The 24324-nt window shown below is 52.0% G+C and overlaps 9 protein-coding genes and 1 pseudogene across 10 annotated transcripts; 4 read left to right on the forward strand and 6 right to left on the reverse strand.

Annotated features, from left to right (window-relative positions):
• Positions 1 to 10431: 10431 nt before the first annotated feature.
• On the forward strand, positions 10432 to 10977 carry GCG54_00011659 (uncharacterized protein; the record flags this gene model as incomplete). Its single annotated transcript, XM_045411559.1, has 1 exon — positions 10432 to 10977. The coding sequence occupies one exon, from the start codon at positions 10432 to 10434 to the stop codon at positions 10975 to 10977; it is 546 nt and encodes a 181-aa protein (XP_045262980.1).
• Positions 10978 to 11185: 208 nt separating this feature from the next.
• GCG54_00011660 (uncharacterized protein) lies at positions 11186 to 13018 on the forward strand (the record flags this gene model as incomplete). The annotated part of the gene is made up of 2 exons (XM_045411560.1): positions 11186 to 12189; positions 12254 to 13018. The coding sequence occupies exons 1-2, from the start codon at positions 11266 to 11268 to the stop codon at positions 13016 to 13018; spliced, it is 1689 nt and encodes a 562-aa protein (XP_045262981.1). The 5' UTR covers positions 11186 to 11265.
• A 1282-nt stretch (positions 13019 to 14300) lies between these two features.
• On the reverse strand, positions 14301 to 14775 carry GCG54_00011661 (Protein arg-6; the record flags this gene model as incomplete). Its single annotated transcript, XM_045411561.1, has 2 exons — positions 14301 to 14486; positions 14665 to 14775. Coding segments are annotated over 2 exons (297 nt in total), but the record flags the coding sequence as incomplete, so codon positions are not given.
• Positions 14776 to 15316: 541 nt separating this feature from the next.
• On the reverse strand, positions 15317 to 16255 carry GCG54_00011662 (Atrochrysone carboxylic acid synthase; the record flags this gene model as incomplete). The annotated part of the gene is given in 6 exon segments (XM_045411562.1): positions 15317 to 15469; positions 15496 to 15556; positions 15592 to 15792; positions 15886 to 15988; positions 16026 to 16069; positions 16080 to 16255. 6 exon segments carry the CDS (start codon positions 16253 to 16255, stop codon positions 15317 to 15319), a joined length of 738 nt encoding a protein of 245 aa, XP_045262983.1.
• Positions 16256 to 16582: 327 nt separating this feature from the next.
• On the reverse strand, positions 16583 to 17453 carry GCG54_00011663 (annotated as a pseudogene). Its single transcript has 3 exons — positions 17293 to 17453; positions 17006 to 17244; positions 16583 to 16916 (listed from the first exon to the last, which is right to left on the reverse strand). Coding segments are annotated over exons 1-3 (734 nt in total).
• A 14-nt stretch (positions 17454 to 17467) lies between these two features.
• On the reverse strand, positions 17468 to 18513 carry GCG54_00011664 (Atrochrysone carboxylic acid synthase; the record flags this gene model as incomplete). Its single annotated transcript, XM_045411563.1, has 2 exons — positions 17468 to 17690; positions 18431 to 18513. The coding sequence occupies 2 exons, from the start codon at positions 18511 to 18513 to the stop codon at positions 17468 to 17470; spliced, it is 306 nt and encodes a 101-aa protein (XP_045262984.1).
• Positions 18514 to 18709: 196 nt separating this feature from the next.
• Positions 18710 to 19184, reverse strand: GCG54_00011665 (uncharacterized protein; the record flags this gene model as incomplete). Its single annotated transcript, XM_045411564.1, is given in 2 exon segments — positions 18710 to 18945; positions 18965 to 19184. The coding sequence occupies 2 exon segments, from the start codon at positions 19182 to 19184 to the stop codon at positions 18710 to 18712; spliced, it is 456 nt and encodes a 151-aa protein (XP_045262985.1).
• A 315-nt stretch (positions 19185 to 19499) lies between these two features.
• On the reverse strand, positions 19500 to 20032 carry GCG54_00011666 (uncharacterized protein; the record flags this gene model as incomplete). Its single annotated transcript, XM_045411565.1, has 3 exons — positions 19500 to 19748; positions 19807 to 19908; positions 19937 to 20032. The coding sequence occupies 3 exons, from the start codon at positions 20030 to 20032 to the stop codon at positions 19500 to 19502; spliced, it is 447 nt and encodes a 148-aa protein (XP_045262986.1).
• Positions 20033 to 20741: 709 nt separating this feature from the next.
• GCG54_00011667 (uncharacterized protein) lies at positions 20742 to 21065 on the forward strand (the record flags this gene model as incomplete). The annotated part of the gene is made up of 1 exon (XM_045411566.1): positions 20742 to 21065. The coding sequence occupies one exon, from the start codon at positions 20742 to 20744 to the stop codon at positions 21063 to 21065; it is 324 nt and encodes a 107-aa protein (XP_045262987.1).
• A 1492-nt stretch (positions 21066 to 22557) lies between these two features.
• On the forward strand, positions 22558 to 23650 carry GCG54_00011668 (uncharacterized protein; the record flags this gene model as incomplete). The annotated part of the gene is made up of 5 exons (XM_045411567.1): positions 22558 to 22647; positions 22749 to 23056; positions 23092 to 23197; positions 23235 to 23432; positions 23504 to 23650. 5 exons carry the CDS (start codon positions 22558 to 22560, stop codon positions 23648 to 23650), a joined length of 849 nt encoding a protein of 282 aa, XP_045262988.1.
• Between the last annotated feature and the right edge of the window lie 674 nt (positions 23651 to 24324).

Here is a 24324-nt window from a genome sequence, read left to right on the forward strand (position 1 = left end):
TGTGACATGACTCCCTCTGCGTAGCCTTCATATAATTCATGAAAGCCAAAGTTCTGATGACAACTGGGCCGTATTGTAGCCCATTGACAATCTCTCAACACATTGTCCACTGAAACAACGGGGACCTCTCTGGAACAGCCTCTAACAGGACGATCCCTACTGCGCAGTCTTGTAGCATCGACTGACCAATCGGTGCAAAAGTGTGTTGGTACTTGACTCGTCAGTGAACTGAGTAGCCGGAGCATTCAGTGACCGATAGTTTTCATTGTACCTCATCTTGGCCGTGTGTAAGCGCTATGAATTTATCCCGCAGGTATCAGACGTAAACGCGATGACGGAATCCAATCTCTTTGCCTAAACCAGTTCTACTCTGCTTGGATTTGACGGTTTGAGAACACCTTTTACGAGTCTACAGGGTGCTGGCGTATTGGATGAACGGAGAGACTCCGGCTGATGACGTCCGGCCGGACAAAGCTGTTTATACAGAGTCTTGAGCATCAGCCTTGAGAACCAACATGCGCGCCGTTGACTCCGACTGAGGAGGTGACTTCCTCAACCAATAGACTGAATGAATACCCTCAATCCAGGATCATAGCAAAAACATACACAACCGGGAAATTACCGGTCGTTACCGACCCGACTACTACTCCAGCACTCCATGGTGTCATTTGGATGGAGCAGAGGCGACCTTTTCCATGATAGCTTCACTAACCTGAAGTGGTGGGCACCTTTCTTTGAAAAAGACGGGATGGAATATGACATGAATGAATACTCGCCGTTTCAGAAAGGTCAAGTTGCAGGGCTGCTATTTCCGTCTGGCTTTCTTCATACTTTCGTAGACAAGTTACCGCTTGCGAGCACAAATTGTTGGCTGCGGTGCGACTCTGAAGGGGGCTTCTACGAGGGCCAGCATGGAATGGGAGAGAAAGCTCTATGGCTAAGCTATGGGATATGTGACCACGGCTTGACAGCGATCAACAGTCATCAGAACGCCGCCCATATCGTGCTATTTGTTTCCGCCATTTGCAATCAAGGTCGTAAGTGAAAATAAAAAGGAAAGACAACAGTCGACTGTCACAGGATGTTGGGAGGGAAGATAGGTTGAGCCGGTCTAGCCATACTTCACAAATACTGAAGCTTCATGCCCTCGTCGTTGCTGCAGCATGCTTGGCTCGGTACAATCATCACGTTTTGTTTCGTCCCGGACTACGATTGAGGTTTCCCCGCCGGGACGCTTCCTTGGTCTTTCCTAGCTACCTTAAGGAACAGATCACTGCTTGTATGAGTTTCTCGTGGGCCCGATGACTGGATGTGTGACAGTAGCATTGACGCACACCTTGTGACCTCTGGCCGTTGCATGATCCATGCAGGCAGTCGCTCAATCACTCGCTTAAAGCGCAAGTAGACAACATGGAGCTTGTAAAGGACAATTTTCGTGGACTTCGTACGAGACGCTAACCAGAGACGCAGTGGACCAACCTTCCACACCTTTCCGTTCCAGTCACCATGAATTCATGACCTAGGTTTGTTTGCCCCGGCTGTGCCCAATAAATACCATTGCGAATGGTGTCATTGGTGTTATGGTAGTGAGCTTATCTGAAAGCTATCGGTAATGAATGCGTTTACTGTCTCTCAGGGCCCAGCGCGCAGTCGTTGATATCAGAAGGTTCTGACCACAGGTAACACCGTTACGGAAACTATGCCACGAGACTGAGCAAAGACATCCAAACATTTTGAGATTACCGTCTCTTTGACACATAAGTCAGAAATCATCACACGTTCAATACTCGTCTCAGAGGCGCCCTGAAGTCCTGCCCGACAACTTTAGGCAGTAAGGCGGCTAGTCTCATCTCGTTGTTGTCTGCGTATCCTTTCGTAGTGAACGTTGCGAGCTCCGGATGCTTTTCCGAATCGTTGCGTGGAGGTCGAGATCCCTACTTTTCGGTAACATGCTAGCTTGGAGACCCTGAATTTATTCCTGTTCCGTGAAGTCCCCCAGAAACTCAATCACCTAATTCCCTTCCACGCCTAACTTTGAGGCCAGAAGATTTCCGACACATCGAGAATTCAATCGAACTGCTCCCTTTTCCTCCTCCAGATGGGTCAGTTCCTGTCCTTCTTGGAACGCGGTGTACTCCACAGTTGTTGCAACGGTGGTAGAGCTCTCAGCGCCATGTTTCTGTACAGACTCGGTTGTCTCTCACTCGTTCTTGTCAAAGTACGAGCCTGCGCTCGCGTCCAAAGAAATTGAGATCATGTTCAGGCAACCATCAGCAGAGAACTGTGAATCCGATGCCAAAATTACTCTGCTGTGCGACAAAAACCGACACTATTTGATAGGCATCTTCAGTTCCATATCCCGAAGTCTTGCAGCAAGCTTTTCGCACCAGGCAAGACCATAGTTCTGGTCCTGGTCGGTACTCCGAGAAACGCCACAAATCAGCTTGCATGAAATAACGCGGAGGGACCAGATATCGATAGCTGGCGTATCCGCTCCCCGACTGAAGCTGCGCCAGGAGTCAGGACGTGGAAAAGACCTCTGGCGCAAAACATATCCAAGTTCTACAAATAGTCATCACATAAGTGGTGTCATTTGATATGCCAAAACTCAGGTTATCGCAGGTGGCGCCAGGCTGTCAGTGTCGTACCAGAACATTCGCCGGTGTAACATCCGATGTGTAACGCGCTGTTCTCTCCAAGAAGATATGCTAAAGCTAGTGGATATGGACGAGTGATTGGCAAGGCTTCATCGCAGAATTTCCCCCAAGGTTATTCAACAAACTGAGGTGCACCTACTCAAAGTGTGGTTGTGGGTGTGGCGTGAATACGATTCCAGGGGTCTCACAATACGAACCTGCACAAGCTGTCAGAATAGAGGACGTGTAAGGAACGAAGGTACTGACATGTGAACACTGGCCCATGATACGAGCCTCCCGATGCCGGACCTTTCCATCATAATCGCAGTATTCAATGGCTTCAGCCGTAGGAGACTTCAAGACATGCTCGTCCTCAGAAGCCACACCCCGTAAATGAGCCACGGTACTTTAAATACCTTCGCTAAGCTTTTTCCTTCACAAGATCTCTCAAGTATGCGGCGTGTGGTTTCCTGTAATAAGTTGAGCTTCCGGGTAAATTATGCCGAGGTCGCTGAGAAGTCCCTTGGCCGTTACTGTGCCTTCTTTGAGCATCTCAACAGCATCGATGGAATCTGGACGCGCTATGTCGTGGAATGGGGTGGCGATCTGCAGAGACACGATGCCGGGTATTGTAACGATGATTCTTCTCATCCGCTGAGGAATTTGATGACCCGCAGTGGTCCGCTGAAAGTGCCTTTGCGCGCCCTCTCCGTCTCCATCGTAGGTGACCTCGGTTCCTACCAGAGATTTCAGGTCTTTCATGACGAGGCGGTAATCTTGGCCAAACGCGAGGCTGACGTGGTGAATCACAATTCTAGCTATTACTGAAGATAAGTCCTTTGTCCGTTTGTGGAATATCACCAAACGTGATTCATAGGTACGGCGTGTAGTCGAGGACTGAAGGCTGAGGCGCCTTGGTCATCTGGTGGCTTGGTCGTCTGCCGCTCGCCACGACCGTGTTTCAGTTCAAAGGCCTGGAGCCCCGGAGAGCGGTATTTCTTTCTTCTGCTCAAAGGCTCTTGTTGCGTTCCATCATTCGCCGTCGTACAGCAAGAAATGAGTAAATATATCCGTGTACTTTATGGCCAATGGATGCTAGACAGAAATCCCCCGGCTGCACTCCTAGAATACAACAGCAAAGAAAGGAGCGAAGCATATGAATGTTTGAATCAGTTCGAAGCCAGAGGTGGGATGGTTCGACAAGGGTCAAAATGATAACAGGGGCCGCGAGGACGAAGATGCCAGATTTTCAGCTTGCGTAGATAGAATGGCAAAAGGAAGTATTGCGACACGCTACTGGAAGTATGTCAAAAGCGAAGCTGCTGGCCGATATCGAGGATGGACCATGTCTTTTGAAGTTTGAATGGGACACGCAGTTAGCATTGCCTCAAAGTCAAAAACATATTTATGGGCGACAAATTGCCATGTCTGACACGAGATTGGCATCGGTGCCTTCACAGCGTCGTGGTCAGGTTTGTTGGATCGAAAGTTGAGGACCACCTTGGACAGTGGGCATTTGGGCAGTGGGCAGGAACCTGGGTCAGGGCAATGATGACTCAGCGGGCAACGGGCAACGGGCAACGGGCAACGGGCAACGGGCAACGGGCAACGGGAGATGGGCAACGGGCAGTCGTGGACGAAATCTTTTTTCCCCCCCTTTTTCCCTTTCGAGAAAAGAACTGGTGACTAAGTATCGCGCCCAAGGCCTGCTCAGTACTTCTTCCGCTGTGCCACCACAAAACGATAGTTATCCCCCAAGTTGTCTTCGACTGACGCTTCCACCTGAGCGCTTTGTTCTATCCCATCTTTCTCGTAACTGAACACGGTCGGTCCCAGGCCCATGTCGCTTTCTTTTAGGTGGCGCTCGGCTGCTGTGGGTTTCCTCGCGGTGTCTCTGTTCTTTCTTGAGCGCGGCCACAAGGTGATGTATTGTCGGAAAGGTGGGAGTGGGCAATGACGACGACCGACTCGGCGGCGTTGGCTACGGTCCGCAGCGTAACCCCGATCGCATTCTGGGGAAAGCGGTCGGTGGAGGGTCCAAGGAAGGCCATTGTCCGACAAAGCTGGAGCCAAATCTCGAGAATCGCATCATCGTTCGCGTTGGTAGCAGAATTGAGGAGGGCCTTCAGCTCGGGCAAAAGGCTGCGGATGTCGGTCACTGGGTCTGCCGGAAGCGCAGTAGGGAGCAAAGCCAGCGAGTTCGGCGCGGCTGGTCCTGGAGCTGGTACGAGAGGAGTACAGAAGGTCAGTGTCGCCTGCGTCTCGCTCAATTGTGGTGTTGGGGAGGGCTTGCCTACCTGAGTTCATCGTGCCGGCGTCCAGTCGATAAAGCTCCTTGGTTCGGTCTGGTGGTTGATTGTTGATGAGTTGCCACCGAACAGCGAATGAAGTCTCCAGAGGGTGCGTCCCAAGATCGCCGGTAGGTGTCGAGGTCAATTGCCCAGAGATGAGCGACGGCCGAAATTGTCGAGGTTGATGTGGGAGAAAGGTGTGTCCGCAGACGGCAAAATGTGAAAAAAAGGTTGGAAGGGAAGAAGGAAGAAAAGGGATGGAAGTGGGAAGGCGAGACAGATGTTAGAAGGTCCGCAGGGTGTGGTGACATGAGGGAAGCTACCTGCCTTGTGCAATTCAGGGAGTGTCATCGTGACAGGTGACATGGAGATGGAAGAAGTCTGTCCTGCCTCCTTGGGTGAAAGGAAGGTGTTGGTTGACGTACTTTAGTGGCCAGGGACAGAAACAGCAAGTGGGGACTGCGGACGTCCAATGGAAACACTGAACGGAACGAGACCGGAGCCACGACCGGATCAAGTGGGTCCTGGCCGGCGATGACCCCTCCCGTTCCGACTGCACCTTACTTCACCTTTCCTGAGGTACCTCAAGGCAGGTTCACGTCCTTTACTCCCCATTGCACCTTGCCTGACATCACTGCGGCACCGTCGCAATCATTCTGGCGCCTACTCTTGCGAGGTAAGCAAGGTAAGGTAGCTACTAACCAAGGGGTCTTAAACTCGTCCAGCACATGGCCCCAAGTAAAATCTACCCAGTAACTACCTGCCTACCACGCTTTATCGACTTCACTCACATCGTTTCCTTCTTCAATAATAGTGGAGGATCTCGAACCTGCACGCCCGAGCAACTGACATATTGATGCTGCGGCAATACTGCTCGGCACAGCAATAGCCATCCTACCTCAATTGATTGCAAATCACTGCGCCCGTTGCTGTGGTGCTATGTTTTGTTTTGCCTGATGCTCTGAACTGTGACTATCGTGACGCCGGACCCTGCCCTTGACATCGCCATCGCATTCGCTCTGCCGTCGCTCGTTTTGGCTTTTTGGCTTTTTTGGTTGTTTGACTACTCGACTTTCGTTTCTCGCATCCTCCAGACCCTCTCTAGCCATGGCTCTCACTACGCGACGCAAGATTGAGGCTAACGCCGATGTGTCCTACTATCTGACCCAGATTCGAATGGCCCATGATATCCACGCAGCGCAACAGATCGGACCGGATGGCATTCCCGGGCTATGGACGACGCTTCACAGGAACCACTATGCCCATGCCTGGCGGATACATGTCGCGCAGTCTCAGCAACCGGGATGGCTTCCCCCTACAGCGACTTCAACTGACGATCCTCGCGATTTCGTCGCATTCCTCCGAGCCCAGCTCCGACATGATGAGCTAGCCTTTGCGCTGTTTGTGGTTTTCCAGGCCCAGAGGACTAGGATGCGGGATAATGTCGGCGTTGAAGTTAAAAGACGTTATAATGCTCTGAAAGGCAACGTGGGATCTTTTACTGAAGACGACCTTATGTTCGAGCTCGGCCTTCAAGTCCTGACCAGCACCCCATCCCTGCGTCTGCTCAACAGCCTCCTCAACCCGCGCAACGACGCCTCCATCCGCATCCAGCCCGCAGTTCTCTTCCAAGCCATTCGACAAGAGATGCTGCAACGCCATCAGGACGCAACGACTCCGCCATCACCAATCCCTGCCGACGTCACTAAAGCCGCTGATCGTAAGTACCTAATCCTACATCTACTCGCAATATTACCTGTGTCATAGCGCAATACACCTCCAATGCGCTATTTTCTTAATAGCTCTGAATTGATTTCAAGACACTATACTAATCAGTTAATTACTATTGTAGGACTCCGCCCTCAACGTCTTTCGAGCTCCAACACGCCCACACCAGCACCGCCAGCCGGCCTCGCCCCTCACATCCCCCAAGTCCAAGCCCAAGCCGCTCAGGCCCCCGAAGTCCAACTGGGAACCGACGGCGAGCTGCAAGACCAAGCCGAGCCCAAGCTGGAAACCGACCCCGAGCCGCAAGTCGAAGCCCAAGTCCAAGTCCCAGTCCCAGCCCAAGCCCCTGAAGACGGCCCCGGCGAAGAAGGAGAGGAGCAGCAAGAACTGGGATGGCTCCCTCCCCCGTCCTCCCCCGACGACAGCTCCCTCCACCACCAGCGAGGCCGCAAGAGGCAGACCTCCCCCAACCCCCTGCCGGCATCCAAGCGCCTCCGCCATGACCAAGCCGAGGAGGACGAGGAGGAGACCCCCGAGACTGGCCGCGACGCCCCGGAGGCTGCACCAAGCTTGTCTCTCGGCGACGAGCTCGACATCCCATCTCCTCGGCAGGATGCCCCCAGGCCCTCCATCCCCAATTTCACGCCCCTGGCGGACACCCCCCCTCCCCAGACCCCCTCAAGACGCCAACCAGCCCAGCCGAATGCGTCGAGCTCCCCCACAGACTTCCAGACTCCGCCGCAGGCCCCCCTGGCCATTCCATCTGAGGCCCGCCCGGTGTTGAGCAACGAGCTTGAACGATGGTGTGAGATCGTCCGCCTGGCTGAGGATATGCCGGCACCACAGGGATCCAGACTATGGGTTGAGAGTGTCCGCACCGCCGTCCAAGCCCTCCGGACAGTCGGCATCTGGGCTGATGAGATGCTGGATGAGGAAGCTTTGCGCGACGATACCCTCTAATCCGACTATCACTACCTACACCACTTCGGTTTCGCCTGGGACGCTTTACACCCTATTTAAATTCTCTTCACCCGTCCCATTATTTTATATTTTGGTGACGGCCTCTGCGCCGATTCAATCACAGAGAAGAAGAAGAAGAAGAATAAAGTAATACAGATGAGGGCGAAGGAAAGGATCAACTACTCCCTAATACAGTATCAACGATCTTCCCTCCCTCACTATCACGTTTGTTTCATTTCTGTTGCTTTGTTCCATGCTATGATTACTGATAGCTGACATATTATCCAGTCGCAGCATTCTTATGCAATCTCATCCCCGGACATCGTCATCGCAGTGTCCCGGCCACAGATTGCCACTCATCTATTCCAGCTTCCATCAAAACATGACTTGGTACTTGCTGCGATGAATCGGCCGGAATCCTGTTTCCACCAGACGCAGTCTGGGCTCACTGCCGAGCAGATGCAATTCATCATGGCCAATAATAGTATTTGAGTCCGAGATGAGCAATCCGCCTCAAATCCTCCCTGGCAGTAGCTAGGATGGACTGTTCATGTGCTAACAAATGGCTAGGGACAATCACTGTGAACGCCACGGGCTGAGTATGTGCACACAGCTAAAAGGTGAAATTTAGGATTAGGCATATACTCTGTGGCCATTTCAGGCTGTCTTTGATGGCATACTACATTATTTCAGGCTGATCTACCACCTTGTCTAAAGCGACCAGTAGTTTATTTGACATGATAACATCTATGTGCATGGATACAGTTTTCTATTCCGCGACCTCCATGCAGAGACAAACCTTTCCAGCCGTCTCCGTGGCGAATAGACTTGTACATCTGAATTCTCAGGGCGTCTGTCAGCAGAATAGGAGCGAGAGGGTGCCTAGCATTGCGAATCTCAAATTCTCTTCTCACCTCCAAGTTTGACCAGTGTCCAGAAGTGGTCAACCCCAACCTGCTGGCACCCAAAGAGCTGTCCAAGTCAACGTGCTCTGGGGTAGCGCAGTGGTTCCACGTAAGGGTCCGATTCATTGCTATTCAGCTCTTACAGTTCCGGAGTGTTCCTTGTCCTATCCGCATGGGTATGTCAACAACTTCAAGATAACGACCACAAGGCTGGTTGTTAGCAGATATCGACTAAAAAACGCCTCGAAAGACGCGCTATCTGTTGTTGAAATAGAACGACCGTTAGTCGTCTGAATAGAGGAGCTTCAAACTGCCCAGCACCAGCAAAGTGGGCATACTTTTCAAGATGGGCAGCACCTTGCGGGTAATACGAGTATGGCGCACGTTTGCAGTGGAAAAAGACTGACTCTGACTCGGAATGGTCCATCCGAAGCATTACCCTCACAAGTCGGTTGGATTTCTCCAAAAGAGCTTCCAGCCATATCAAATCCGGTTCTTATGCATGCGTTTGGCCTCTCTCGACATCCGAGCACCTACATCGGAATAATAAAGCATGTTGATGCGCTGCAGACTATTCGGATAGGCCTCCCTCAGCATATCTGTGTACAGCGTGTTTCCGTGATGAACTTCTGTATTTTCTTGTTATACTGAGACAGATGACTTTTACCGGCAGTACCTTCATGGCCTTTCAAGCTTTCTCGAGGCTTTCAGCGGGCATCTCTGAAGCAGCAGCTGTATAGGCATATACGGGGAGAAGGAAGCGCATCCTTCCAAGGCGCTGGACTGATGGAGGTGCATATATTTTTGCTGGCCCGCCGAGAAGGTTCCTAATAGGTAGTGTCGTAGAAGGCCAGAGGATTATGGCCAAGGGGGGATAAACAATGCAGATGTATTTTGCTGCAGGCCGTCCGTCTTGATATGTCGGGAAACTCCCAGCGGACTCACGTTGCAGAGGTAGATAGCGCACACAACCAGGCACGTTTGCGTACTTACAGAGGCAATAAGAAAACGGCTCCTGGAGCGATGTGAGCAACAACTTGCCAGGCTCAGGCATGTGCTAGTTTCTCAACTCGTCCCTCTCCCGCAGCATCCTCGCCCCATGCACACCAGAACACCAGCGACCCAGCCCAAGGTCTATCAAGTTCAAAGTCTCCCATCAAGGATTGCCCCAGAGACACAGTACTCAGCCAAAGGCGAGCTGCGATATCGGCCCTTGCGGTCATCTACAAGCATGGCTCGCACGTCTCGGTTCCAGATTCATGTAACCCACGCAAAGTATGCAGCTCGCACGTGCACCTGAAGTGCCTGCCGTCTAACGGCAACCGCAGTAGCTCTCGGCATATTCAGCATTGAAAAGGCCACGCTGCAATCTTTCCGGGTGGTTCTGTGCCTGCACGCGGCCATGATGCTCGCCATGGAAATGGATGATGCCTTGACAAGCGACTGAATATTGAAAGCCATGCGGATTGCGTTCGGAAAAGGCGGTGCTCGGATGGGTCCGCAGTCGGGCAGCGCTCTGCTGCTTCCTGTTCTAGCCTCTGGCTTTCCACTGATTGGCTGGATTCACGGTGTGGGGAGGGTTCGGTCCACTTTTGTGGCTCCAGCCAATGGAAGCCACCTCAGGTGACAGACATTTCCAGCACTCACTCTGGAAGCAAGAGGAGGCACCTCCAGGTCTTGTTCTTTCCTGTAGATGACACTACCCAAGGCAAGGCAGGTGGGGTGATTCGTGATGACGTGGAATCGCCCAAAATCTGGGTCGATTCAGAGGCAGGGCAACCGAAACTTCCATCTCGCATCCTTCCAACCGCCACGACCCTTATCCTCGCAGCACCTCGCGCATCGCCGGTGTCTCTTTGGTAACCCCGCCGTCTTCCTTATCATGTTCTCTCGTTGATCTACCTTGGTAATATGCCGTTGCTTGACACACTCGAGGCCTTGAACGGTCTAATCAACCCTGCTGCAAACGGCACTATCGCCTCCCTGTGGCGCCGGCTTGAAGTCGACTTTCTCGCTAAACGCGACCAAGTCATTAACGCCCAAAAGACCAACAAGACCAAAACACCCACTTTTGGCTTTCAAAACTGGGCTTTGACCCACGTCCACCCCAAGGTCTTGGTCTGGGCCACCGACGATTGTTACATTGACGGCAACGCATCCCTATCAGACGACATTCTCAGACGCTGGAAGTCCACCCTGGCCCATCTGAGCACCTCACTTGGCGTGATTGCCTTTTTGTTCGGCATCACTATTGTCGGTTCTCGCACCTGCTGTGACGCTCTGCGCAGCCTCTGTCGTGCGATTCCAAGACTCACGTTAAACGACATCTTCGCTCGATTTGTTGATCGGCTACAGAACGAGAAGAGAGCCCACGGACGAACACCAGAATTCCTTTTTAAACAAGTCATACAGGCCTGTACGCATCTCCATCTCCGCATGCTCCTTCTCAGCCATTAACCTGCTCCTGATACTCCAGATTCGTTGAACGACTCAGAGCTGCCCAATCACGCGCAGACTCGCAGACACGTACGAGAGTCCTCGACTATTCGACCACGACCAATGGCGGCCCCACACAAGGCTGATAGGGGTGACGATACTCAGGGGGAAGGTGTTGAAGTTTCTGAGAATGCTACGAGACCGCACCAACGCACCTCGGAATCCCCAGAACGGGCGCGTGGAGAGTACCAGCAAGATGCCGAAGCCGAAGACGCGAGTCGCACCGACCACGAAGACGTACAATCAGACATGGGCTACGTGTCTTCTAATGCTGATACTGGCTACGAAGTACGACCCTTTTCTCCGCTGCGCAATGCTCTGGTAGGCTCGACGGTTCACGGGTACGATTCTGAAGTTGCATCAGGACACGATGATGCGTCACCAAGCCACGACGATGGAAACTTCTACTTTGCAAATCAGGACTTAAGCGAAGACGACGACATTGGGCATATCGCAAATGCCTCGGAGGAGTCCACTAATGTCTCCGATAGCCGCCTGATACCACTGCATTCGAACAGGACAGACCAAACCGAAATACTGTCACCCCAAGGACCGCCCAAGCTACCAACAATCAAAGAGGAGTCTCCATCACACTACGAGATGGCAAGAAATGTACTCGTCACCCGGGGTGGTTTTCCTGAGAGAAAAAGATCCCTCAGCATGACAGAATTCCTGGAGGCATCTAACAGCAAAGACATCCCCACACCGCCGCCAAAACGACTACAGTGCACAGTGCTTCAAGGTCCCAAGCCCACGCCCTTCACCGAGAGGCCTCCAACAATGATTGTTACGGTCAACGAGATCCTAAGCAGCATGGGTCGTCTGAAACCTGGGCATTTTCTAAACGACTTTATCATCAACGCGATGGCACATCGCCTGGAGTCAGAGGAGGTAGGCATTGTTGACAGTCTCACGATCGCCAGCAAAACCCGCACACCCAGGTTCAGAGCGAAAATTCAAAACACAATGTCCCGAAACCGGGTCTTGATTTTTGTCAATCATGAGCTTCACTGGCTGCTTTATATGTGGACAGGCGCTGGTGGGCTTCTTCAAGAGTACAACTCGATGCCCGACCCTGAAGGGAAGTTTGCCAGCTGCTGTGCGACAGTAACCGACTTTGTGAGATGGGCGTATGGCAACCCGGCCATGGCCGTAAACCTAGAAATGCCTGCGGTATGTCATACCTTAGTTGGAGCCTCAAACTTTCATGTCGGATTGCTGACTACAGTTCCCACAGTGTGCCGAGCAACAAAACGGGTGGGATTATGGGGTCTACGCCATACGGTTTGCTGAGTGCCTTGCCACCGGGCAAGCCGTTCCGGATGCCATCGATGGGATGCTGGAAAGGAAATGTCTCATGAATGCCTTACTGGCCACATGGGCTGGCACGCTGCATTCTGAGGAGATTTCTGCCATCAGATGCCCTCTTACGGCGACTCCCGCCGACAAACTCCGGCAATTCAAGAACTACTACCGGCGGAAGCGCAGCTTTCACCAGCTTCTCTGCGCCAGCAGCTCTGAGTATGCCACGTCTCCTACATTTACCACAGACTTGCGTCGAATGGCTGCGTCTGAAGATGACGCCATCCAAAAGTCGGCCTTGGCTAGTTTGATCGACTCTGTCCACATGGTCCACCTGACGTCTCTCAAATCAGCACTGAGTGCTGCAACTGAGGCCACCACACTTCTCGAGACCAGTCGGCAATGGAATACCGTAAAGAATAAAATGGACGATCTCTTTGCCTCCCTCGCAGACCTGGTTCCCGCAGGCGACTTAGCTGCGTTGCCGGCGCCGGACCAGAGCCGATATAGGAACATTGAGATTATCAAGAACGCTGGCCAGAACCTTGAAGATAATTGGAACCAATGTCGAGGAAGCGGGCAGTGCGTAGAAGAGGCTCGGGAGCAGGCGCGAACCCACTTCATCTTCGCAAGAGTGCAGCTATTCATTCTCCAATACGCAGTCAGGAAGTTCAGGGGGCACAAGACGGGCAATGCCTGAAGACAGCATGGTGATATATGGAACGATATACATATAGTGTGGGTCAAAATCCTATGCTGAAGGTCTGAATAGCCTAACAGCAGCAATGTATCGGGCGCATTCGGTCTTTGTATTGCTAGCCTGAGAGATACTTTTGGGAGACGTCTAGCAGAGGCATTCGATTAATTGGAGCGCGCAAAGTCGCCAAGGTGGAATACCATGTAGATCAAGAAGCTGAATATGACGTCTCCAAGCATTCAACCCAGATGTGGTCATTCGTTGTGGCGAGACGCTCCGGCGTGGCAAATATGGAGTGGCATCGCAGCGGGGGGGGATCTTGGAACCGAGGCGTGACACACGAGGCCGAGGGCCCTTGTGAAGATGCCCGGGCGCGCCATGTTTTCGGACGCGATGGCGCCAAGATCAACCACAATCGGAAGCAGACAGTCACCAGCACCCAGGTCCCGCGCCACCAAGACCGCGGCGGAGCCATTGAAACTTTGGGGAGCCGCAAGGCTGGGGAAGATGCGCGCGAGATTGGATCGTGCACAATGTCGCATACATGATCCCACAGAATCGTCTTCCTTGTCCCCATTGCTGTGCTGGGATATTATCTTCACGTGGACAAGCAGCAAGAGCGATTGGATCATGTTCTTTCGTCGTTGGTAAGGGTTTAGGTGCCATGCAAGAGTCAGGACCAGGAGACATACTCTCGCCACTTTTTGTGTTAAAAGACCCAAACACATTATTGATCCTCTCGGATCGATCCTTTCCGCACTTTCAAAGGTGAAATGACTCAAGAACCCATCCAAAACCCTCCGAGCAGCTGGAATCTTTTCTCGTCTCATGAAAAAATGAAGACATAGAAACCATTGCGACTTGTGGACAGGAGGTTTTGCGCTCCAACAAGCGGGCGAGGAAGGGCTGGGATGATATGATACCACAGGCATCTCTCCGCTCCCAAGAGCGCTAACTATTTCAATACACCATGCACGCCCTTCAGGATGGAGAGACCAATCCCAACATCAGTTTCTGCGTTTTCCCCGCGCGGGACGAAGCTCCCCTCAAGCTCTTCGTCTATTTATCTTTGCGCTCTCCTTGCATCTAATAGGTTTATCTCAACCGGAAGCTTACTTCAATGGAATTCCCTCGTGCTCAACACACCCGAACGCGAGGTTCATGTTCTGGAATCACTGGGCGGCGGCGCTCTTCGGCAGGTTGTGGGTGGTGACTGGACGTTGACGACAGCGCGCTTGCCGCTCAAGTGGACTGAGAACCTGCCAGTCTCGACACTGTGTTTACCGGCAATCTTCTTGACAAAGGGGCTTCCGCCGAAGACCTTGACGAGCCTCTCATTGTTGTAGCGGTCGTAGTAGGGCTGGTGAACGTCGCGCGAGGATATGGCGGAGGTTAGGGGCAGAGTTATGGTGTGGCGAATGCCGGCGAACCAGACGGCGACGTGGGGGACGAAGGCGACATTAGTACGGAGCTAGGCTGAGATTTCGCGCTCATGGATGGGGTCTGTGAGCGAATAGGGAATTGTCCGTCGAGTTGGCGACGTCGTTCTTTGGCGATAACTTGTTTCCCGAGTCTGAGTAGCCCAATACGCCTAACACCGTCGGATGTACGGGCTGTGGGCCTAGATGTGACACCAAAGACGCGATTACGAGCTGGACGGCGGTCGCATGGCAGCCGGGATCGTTGGTGCCGGTGGGGCTGGTGATGTTGCTGCGTTGGACGAGTTCGGGCGGGCCATGTGTTCTCGGGATTGAAGCCATCGTCGGTTGAGACGTCGATAATGACGTCCTCTTCATTGGTAGACTCATCACTCATCGACAGGCGTCGGTGTAGGGTTGAAAGCTCCGTTTGGCAGCGCCATAACCCAGCAGTCGATGTCCCTTCCCTCAGCTATTTTGCAGGTTTCGTCACGATCAAGGCTCTCATAGATGATCTCCTTCTTATATCTAGCTAGCTTCTTGCTAGGTAAGCAGTTCATGCGAAGACGCATGGCATAGGCCTATGTTGGAAATGGCAGCTCAGCAGGTTGATCAAGGCCTGGCCGTTACAGCCACGTACACCAATCAAAGCCACCTCGGCGGATACTCCTTCTCATGGGCGCATGTCTGCTCGAAAACTCTCAGATGCGCACGCTTCCTGGGGAAGGTGATCGTGGTCAATGAGCTGGTCTGTTGCAATTGAGGCTGTCTCTTACTGGCCAGGATCGGATTGCCCTCCAGCAGTCGCTTTTTGGTGCAACTGCAACTTCAAATTGGTCTCGCCGAACATCTATCGGCCGTGTTGGACAAATTCAGGCATGAACTAGCGGAACTCCTCCGGGCTTTCAATGCTGTACCGGAACGACACCTCGCCTTTGCGGGTAATAGAGCGGTCGGCCTTCTCACAGAACCAGGTGAGGTTGTCATCTTCTTCCCTCGCCATCCGCGAGAGCTTCAGGAGGTCGCACTTCAAATTCTGTTGTTCGCATAATTAAAAGCCACGCGGAGCGACTCAAAGTGGCTAGATAACCTAAGGATGTCTTCCTGTCGTTTGGGAACAGGACTATGGCGAGGGCTTCCAGGTTCTCATCGTATTACGCCCCGTATGGCCGGGAGTCCGGGATCTTGAGGTAGCGATCGAACACAGTGGCTGAGATGAGGCCCTCTCGCCTCTCGATTCCGCACGAGCGTCTGCAGGCAGAGACGACGCTTGCAAAAGCTTTTTGCCTCGTTGGATGAGCGTACCGACTCCAGAGCGGGTGAATGATACGTCCAGCGTGGATAATTGCCAACCTGAAGCTGCACGGGAGGTCGTCCGACAACGGCTTGATGTCCTGTCACTTGCTGCGCGTGATATGGATTATCTATGGCGTCTTCATGTATTCGTCATACTCTTCATCCAGGTTGATGGCTTTGATCAGCCTCTCCATCTCCTTGACGTACAGTCCACTCTTCTCGGATAGATAGACAATCTTAAGCGGGACGAGCAACTTAACTAGCTTGGCAGCAATGTTGTCCGCATTGACATTCACGCCTTATCCTTCGTCTCTTTTGGTCATGCTTCTTGTCAGACCACCTATGCATACAGCGGCAGATCTCGAAGTTTCGCCGATTGTTCGAAAGGCTGGTGGACGTCATTGAAGTCGATTCCGACACCTGCGCAGTGCAAAGCCGCCATGTTGCGACTCAACGTCTGCCAGCTTTCACCTTTTTCACGCCGCATCGAAGGCACACTCGTGATGAATCCCAGGAGAATGGACATGACAAAGGAAGTGCATGACAGGGTGCGGTCCAATTTTGATGTAGGCCATATTCTCGTCAATGGTCCCGGTCCTGAATGCCATATCGACAGCGGCCTGAAAGTTGACACTCTCATCCGTCGCTCTTGTTGCATGCTTTGCGGTCATTGTCTTTTTTGTCGAAAACCACGTCGCCCAGCGTACGTGGCATGACCGGGACGGCGGGTGGCTGGAACAAAGCCCCTCCCTCAGCAGCTGTATCAAAGTGGGCCAAAACAACGTCCAAGTGAAAGCATTTGCAGCCGGCGTCGCCCAAGATAGGTCCCAGTTTGGTCATATCAGCGCTTGTGTCACCCAACACAGTGTCCTTCTATGCTACTGTTGAGACATGCCACTTCAGAACTCGCTTGCGCTCGGACATCCTTAATGGACGCGCGGAAAGCCAGCATTTTGTGACTGCTAATTTTGCACTTTTCTTCGAGCATCGTCGCTCTTTTGCCGATCAAGACATTGGTGTCGGCGGCTGAAGGTCCACCAGCAACATGCAAGGTATCATTCTCACCCAAGCTGTGGTCCACTACTACATCCGGCCGCACGCCCAGTAATTCGCAGTACCTAGCAAGTCTGTAGCGGCCAGAGGTGAATTCGATTGCTACTCGATCAGGGATATCTCGGAGCCAGCCACTGCGTCGTGGTAATTATAATGATGTCGTCAAACTACAGTTGTATAGCCGAGGGATGAACCAGCGACGTCAGGAGTCTTCTTCACATACTTCAGTAATCTCTGGACATTGCTCTTGAGTGAGGCCTTGCTCTTGGTTAAGACCGTGATAGTATGTGAAGCACGAGGGTCCGTGGTCAGAGCCGCACGAGGTGGGCCTTGTTCGACTACAATGAATGAATCGTCGCCAGCCGCTGAGAAGTCATTCACGATCGCCATCCGCTTTCGATCTGGTTTCCGCTCCCGCGACTGCCTGCCAAATGGTATATGCAATTGCCGCTTGTCGGGATCCTACAGGAATTTCGGACTAGTTTCGCGGGCTAATCTCGTGTTTGATACCCACATGAATTGGGATAGCCTCCTTTTCCAGACGTCATGAGCACTTTCAGGAGCGCTTTGATTCTTGCAGCAGCCTTACTATAGCCAGCATTAGCTTTCACTGCGCCTATGTGGAGTAGTGTATTTCGACGTTTTGCAACTGGGACAAATACGTCGGCCATGTATTGAATTCTCTCTATATCTGTGTGCCGCTCTCATGAATCTCGATGAATTCCACATCTAGGGGATCGACACCCGCTGGGCGCATTATCTGCGTCGCGAACTCGGCCTTTGTGCCGGCATTATGGGGAGTGATGGACACAGCATCGGCCGATTGGTTTGTACCAGCATCGACGGCCACTCCAAGGATGTTATCATTATCAACTTCCACATCCTCGATTCGTTTCACAAAGATGCTTCTAATTCAACCGGCATGTTAGTAGCCGTCAGCCTCACCATGTCGTATCTTGTACGCATTCGGAGTTTTGTTAAAGAACGGCCGATAGAAAGGCCTGCAAATGCGTCCTAGTTGTCCAGGATATTCAGGTCTCTCACGGAAACAACATCAGTATTTTGATTCCATTAAGACGAGCACGCACCCTGTTTGAAATAATTTCCACGTAATTGCAATTCATTGCTATGGACGTCTCAAATTATTCAAGTCATAACAGCCCAGAGGCTCTGGCCATAACGCCAACTTCATGGAGACAAGGCAAGAATTACTTGCAAAGTTGCATTAGACGAGGAGCATGCTGTGTCAATACTGAAGCTCAGGCCGAATAGTTCCAAGATATAATTCATACGTCCAGGCCCACAATGCTCAACAGCCGCTGTTGAAAGTAGGTCGAGATCTGTAAACAGGATAGCTTTGGTTTGCACCCGCGTATTCGCTAATCGTTGCGAGTCAAACGAATCCCATTGGTAACGCAGCGCTTCCCAGGGCTTGTTACCTATTCTTTCACGTCCGTTCAGTCTCTCGTCGCAACACGAAAACTTCTGCTCGTCAAACTAACGCGTCCCGCAAGAACTCCAAACTCGGCAAGGGAGGGGAAAACGCACCCCTTAATTACTGTTTACCTTACGATAGTCATCGATCGCCTGTATGTAAAGGGTCTCGGCTCAGCTCCCATCCGACGAAGACTTACGATCTGCCACGTACGCAACCCTCTCGAGAGCCTCGCATGCCGTGGCCAGAGCTCGATGCTGCATAGTATCAGTCTGTTGAGCTTCTCGAGGCGACATTTTGAAGAATTTGGCGTCGAAAAGGCCGGGCTCATTCACCTATGAGAACGTCTGTTAGCCTGCCACGGTGGGCTCAACTCAATTGACTGGCGGCCACACGCAAAGCATCCCCAAGGGTTCAAATTCTTATTGATGCGTTCATCAGATGACGTGAAAATCAGCGTCAGACATATCCTCGGGAATGTGACGACGAACATCAATTCTTTCTCAAGCAGATCCTAGAACTTCTCAGTGTCTGTGGCGTTCCTGGCAAGCGACCTGCCATACCAACGACGGTAAGCTTCGACTGTCCGCTTCCTGTCGAACGTACCTGGAAGCCAACAGGGTCCTTGATCCATGAGATTATTTCATTCGTCGCAGCCTTACAACCTGGTAGGCTTGTTTCTATGGCCAGGAGTGGACAGGACCAGGTCATTGACGGTTCAGGCGGATCTGATTATCAGTACCTGACGTTTTGAGGCGCCCACATGCTTCGCATGTCGAAGGATGCTCTGGACGACAAGATTACATTTGATCCAGCATGCGAGAATCTCTTCGACGATTCTGCTGAAGTGGCTGTGACCAGTCTTTGCCTCTAAAGGAATCTCAGTGCCTGTGCTGGATAGAAGAATTCTCGGAGGCATTCGAGATGCATCTTCAGACTTTGTCTGTGTGATGATTTTGATGTGCATATCATTATACTTTTGTTTCGCATGTCATAATTCACCGAAGACGGGCGGAACAGGCGACCGTTGCAAACTCAATCCGTGTGCGAGAGAAATTTCAACCAATGGGGAGGACCTAAGATGGTCACACTGTTTTAAGAAAGCGTGGTTCGGCGCCGGGACACCTTAATGGGCGTGGATTGCATCAAGCTCTTGATAGACCTCATCGGCACTCACACCAGTTACAACGTAGGCCTAGCTGTCTACTGCTTCATCGACATTCATTGGACTCGCTTGAGGCTTCAAGTTCTTCGAAACCTCCCCCACGGTGACTCCCATTCTCTAGGTAAGGCGGATCGCCTCAAATCCCGAAATTACAAAGTTTCCCACTGTTGATGACACTGAAATGGCGGGATCGGCTAAAATCCCAATCCCGAATTCAGCGACACAGGTGTAATCAACGTCATCAGGTTCCCTGAATCCCACGTCCGCGTTCTCGAAATGCGTATAATATGGAAACGCAGTTAACCCGGTCGCTGGACAGCGGGGTTTATACCAGATGATTGTGGATTGCGCGCAGAGGAATACCGTCTACAGAAGCATCTAGCGACCCTGGTCACTCTTCAGTATGATCACTGAAACCAAAGACAGACTCAATAGGGGGCACCAGATCTCGCAGAGAAGAGGGCAATTCCGGTAACTCCCACTGAATAACCTCGGACGAATCGCGCGGGTATCGCATGGTGATGATCTTTGGTATGATCATGTAGCAGACGCACCAGAAGCTGAACGTCGTCCTTCGGAAACTCATTCGGTAAGTAGACGGCCTGTATCTTATACAATTCATCTTTGGAGCTCTCGGGCGGCGGCGGCATGTAGACGCTGCTGGCCCCCAAGCCACTCTGTTCTGGCAAACTTAACAGCCAGTGGAAATTACCACGAAACATTTAAGGATGGAATGAGATAGATCAGTCGAAGAGGCCTCAACTGAGACATGCGAGACGTCTCATTTGATTACCTGCGACCTATAAGGCGATGTGAAACTCCTTTAAGAATCACGCTAGTGTCATGTTGAGTCGACATGCTGAGTCACAAACGTGGAACTCAAGCTGGATCTCGTCGTCACGACGGACGGCAGCCCGCGCAAAGTCGTGCCAGGACGCTATGACTCGTTCACTCTTTCCAATGGTAGGAGCTGCTTAACCTTTGGCATTTGAGCATGTGAACGTTGCATTTTTGGTGCGGTGAGTTGGTGCAGCTTGCGATGCGGCGGGTCGTGGTGTCGGGGCGTTGTTGACCCCACGTTTGTCCAGAACTCAGCACGTACTGGGGGGAACGCGGCACAGAGTTCCCAGACGCCATCTCTTCCTCTCAGTAGCATATAGAGCAGCTTGTGAGCTTTTCTGGGGGCGATGAAAGAACAATCAGGGTGGGAAATCAGTCTGGACGGCAAAACTTGGGGAGATGCAGCTTCGGTGTCACTTCCGGCCCGACCCACTTTCACATGGCGTTCAGTGGCTGACCAGGAGACTTATGGATAAAAACTACATCTTAGAAATACTGCGGTGCTCTTGTGCTAGAAGGATGATTGGGTCAGGACGAGACGGAACCGAGTACGGCTTGCGCGAGGTGGCGCTGGAAGAACACGCTTGCCTGAGCAGAAGACTGGTCACGCCGACTTATGGGGCAGACGCCAATCTCACTATGAGTGCAGTGCACGCCGCGAACATGCGCATGCAACGCACTAAGGAAGAATCCAAGAAATGGGAACGCCAGAGGCCTGCTGTAATACATACTACGGATGTCTCTTCGAAGTTCTCGACCAACGCAGAAGAGGTCGTGCGCAGGTTCCGACATACAGTTTGTATGGACAGCATCAACTTCCACATCGGCGATGTCAACCATTGAGTTGATGGTTAGTTAAATGGCCTCGCGTGATAGCAAGCCATTTGCCTCTCATGTCTTCCTCGAACTTCCGACTTCACAGGACTACCTCGGAGCTGTGACCCATGCGCTGAGAATCGATGGAAGTCTCGTCGCCTTCAGTCGCTCCACAACTCAGATCGCTGCTTGTATGACACTTATGAAAGACAAATGCAATCACTTGAACCTTGCTCGGGTCATTAAACTTGGCGTCAATAGAGGAAGTGGTGGACGCGAAGGGGACTTGAGATTCGTGAGACCACGCAACCAGACTCGCGCTGCATCCTCTGAGTCCTGGCTCGGTCGATCGAATTCACAATTTTCCTAGCGGATATACGTACAAGAAGGAGAACCCTACGCCAAATGTTTGCCTCTCCAGCAACAACGACCTCAAATAGCTCAACTGTCCTATTGGGAGTCTGATTAAGATCTTATGCCGGAGCGCGTTTGTATCTCCTTCAGTCGATTTGTCTGATAGCAGACAGCCAAGGCAGCGTATCGCCAAATGACTTGCATGAATCTACTGCCCCTTCCTGCTTCTCGCTTCTGCACCCATGATCCGACACGCCGCGATTCTACACAAGGCCGGACAGACAGGATAGCACGCCCCGCCCCATCAATCAGCCAAGACACGTGGTGTTGCACCGAGGCGGCTGCTAGCTTTAGCTATAGACCTCCTACATCTCGCTAGATACTATGTGTCGCGCGTCGATCAACCATTAGAAGCAGAAGCTCCAGTCCAGCTCACCCTGAAGGTTGTTCGCTGAGGCAAACTCGGATCTGGTCGAGCCTGTCAGGCGGCTTTCGCCTTCGCGATGGCCGTGACGACTATACATAGGCTTCTGGTTGTCTCGCCCGTATGTCTGTAATTTCCAGCGTCAAATCCGCAAAACTTTTCCATCCCCCCGGAGCTCAATTAGTGACCCGTTTTCATCATACCCCCTGCGAATCATGCTTGACTGAAAAGAGCAAAGCCCACGTAGGTCATTCCAAGTTTTTCTTGTTTACAAGCATGGAGAACCTCAGCCTGCGGCCACGCTGTCCCAGAACCACACCCTACTGGAAATTATATACAAGCCCGCCATTCCGTCCGACTAAGTAGCGTGGTTCTATCTAGGGCAGAACGAGCTTCGAATATACACAAGATACCACATGAGCGGCCACCGCACTCATCACAGTTGCACTTGCCTGAAACCTAGTGTTCTTGTTCAGCAAGTGTAAGCTGACGCTTGAGAAAAGACGAATCCATCCCAATCCAACTCAAGTTCTAACCCCCTTCACGATAGACTCCGTCGAAGGAAAGGTTGTTGTCTCTAAGACCGTTTCCCGACTTTGAGGACGACGCGCCCGAGTGCGATGGCGCCAGCTTCATCGGGCTTTGGTGCAGGAAGTCCATGGCCACGAGACCAAGTGGAGGACCATGAACTGGCAGAGAGCTGCTTGGCTTCTCGCTGGTGATCAAGTCTGTCTTGCCATCATGGCGCAATCATGGTCCCTCTCGGTTCTTGGGTGGGTGCCAGGCATTATCACGATGGTCGTTCTGCGTTCTGTTCTAGATCACCTCGATGTGAGTGTCGATCGCGAGTTTCAATTGAATCTTGATAATGAACATCATGGCTTACATTTGTCTCCTGGATCATGTACAAACTCATCATGAAATGCCCAAAGATCAAGGACTTACGCCACTTTGGTTATTATGCGTTCGGCAAGAGTCGCATCGGATACAAACGTTCATGCCTCAAAATCCTCCTGATTGGCTTTCATATCTTCGCCAGCGTGAAGATTCTGAACACTCTGTCTGATTGTTCCATTTACACTGTTGCCTTCTCCGCCATCGCCATGATCATGGACATTGCCTTGTCACTTCCCAAGGCCTTGAAGCACGTCTCGTTCATGTCCATGTTCTCAGCGTTCTTCATGTCTCTGGCCATTCTGCTCTCCATGATCTTCGCCGGGATGGAGGATGCTGCCTACATGTACCACGGATAAATGGCAACTACCCGGAAGGTAGCTCCGTCGAGACGTACGCATTTCCACCCACCGGCACCACTTTCGTTGTCACTACGAACACGGCCCTGAACATCATGTTCCTCGTTCCTTTTGGTGCCGCAAATTCTGTTCCCGAGCTTCATCGCTGAGATGGAGCAGCCCTAGAAGTTCCCCAAGGCCCTCGCTATCCTCAGCGCCATCTCTAACCTCCTTTTCATCATCCCGCACGCCATCGGCTTCCGCTACCTCGGCCAGCACTCAACCGCTCCGGCATCCCCCAGTTTGAGTGACACGCCCTACAATAAGAGCTCCTTCGGCTTCGTCGTCGTCCCCACCCTGATTATTGGCGGCATCTACGCCAACGTGAGCGCCAAGTTCATCTACCACCGCATCATCGGAAAGTCGCCCACGCCAACAGCAACACCATCAGATAGGGCGCGAGGGCTGCCGTTTTGGCGATGATCCAAATCACCGCCTTCGTCTTCTCTGAGATCATCCCGAGCATGCGTGATTTCCTGTCTTTGCTGGGTGCCGCGTTCGATTTTTTCTTTTGTTTCATCTTCTTCGCGGTCGCTCATTAGCAGCTGTCCCAGGGTATTTCTTGATGAGAGTCTTCGTGTCCATCATGACTGTCACCCACGTCTTCATCATGGCTTGTGGTCTATTCTTGCTTGGCCGGGTTTGTATATTGCTATTGAGGCAATCGATTTGGATTAGTCGGGCACGACCCGCCTGACATTTGCTTGTGCTGATCTGTCGATTTAGATTATCCACCAGTTAGATATATCTCAAAGGCTGGTCATTACGATAAGTCTGAGGACCAGAACGGTCGTCTACCCCTTTAGTATTCAATTTGGATTTTTGGCGCCTTGTGTGAAGACCTTTGTCAACCCATGACAGTGAGGCGCCCAAGTTTATGAAGTATATATTCATCCTGATAGCTACTTTGTACAGACCCGCGTCCATCCAACACCCAATGCAGCCAACGGCGATATCAAGTGCGTAATACCCAAAGCTCCTTGGACATCTTGCCGATCACACGCCCAACCGACAGCGAACATCAGACTAATGGATCCAAATATGGCGTTCAACAGTATCTAACCCTGCGCCGCGAGAAAGCTTTCTACGAGACTCGTCCCCCCCCCCCTAACTCCGCCATTCAGTCGCCTTAGTTTCTTCAGCGCCCTCAGCTATATGATCAACCCATTATCGTAGTCCTTAGGGTGCTGGAAGAGGCGCAGCAAGTACGGGCTCA

The sequence above is a fragment of the Colletotrichum gloeosporioides genome, assembly GCF_011800055.1.
Source record: "Colletotrichum gloeosporioides strain Lc1 chromosome Unknown consensus_53, whole genome shotgun sequence".
Taxonomy (NCBI): Eukaryota; Fungi; Ascomycota; class Sordariomycetes; order Glomerellales; family Glomerellaceae; genus Colletotrichum; species Colletotrichum gloeosporioides.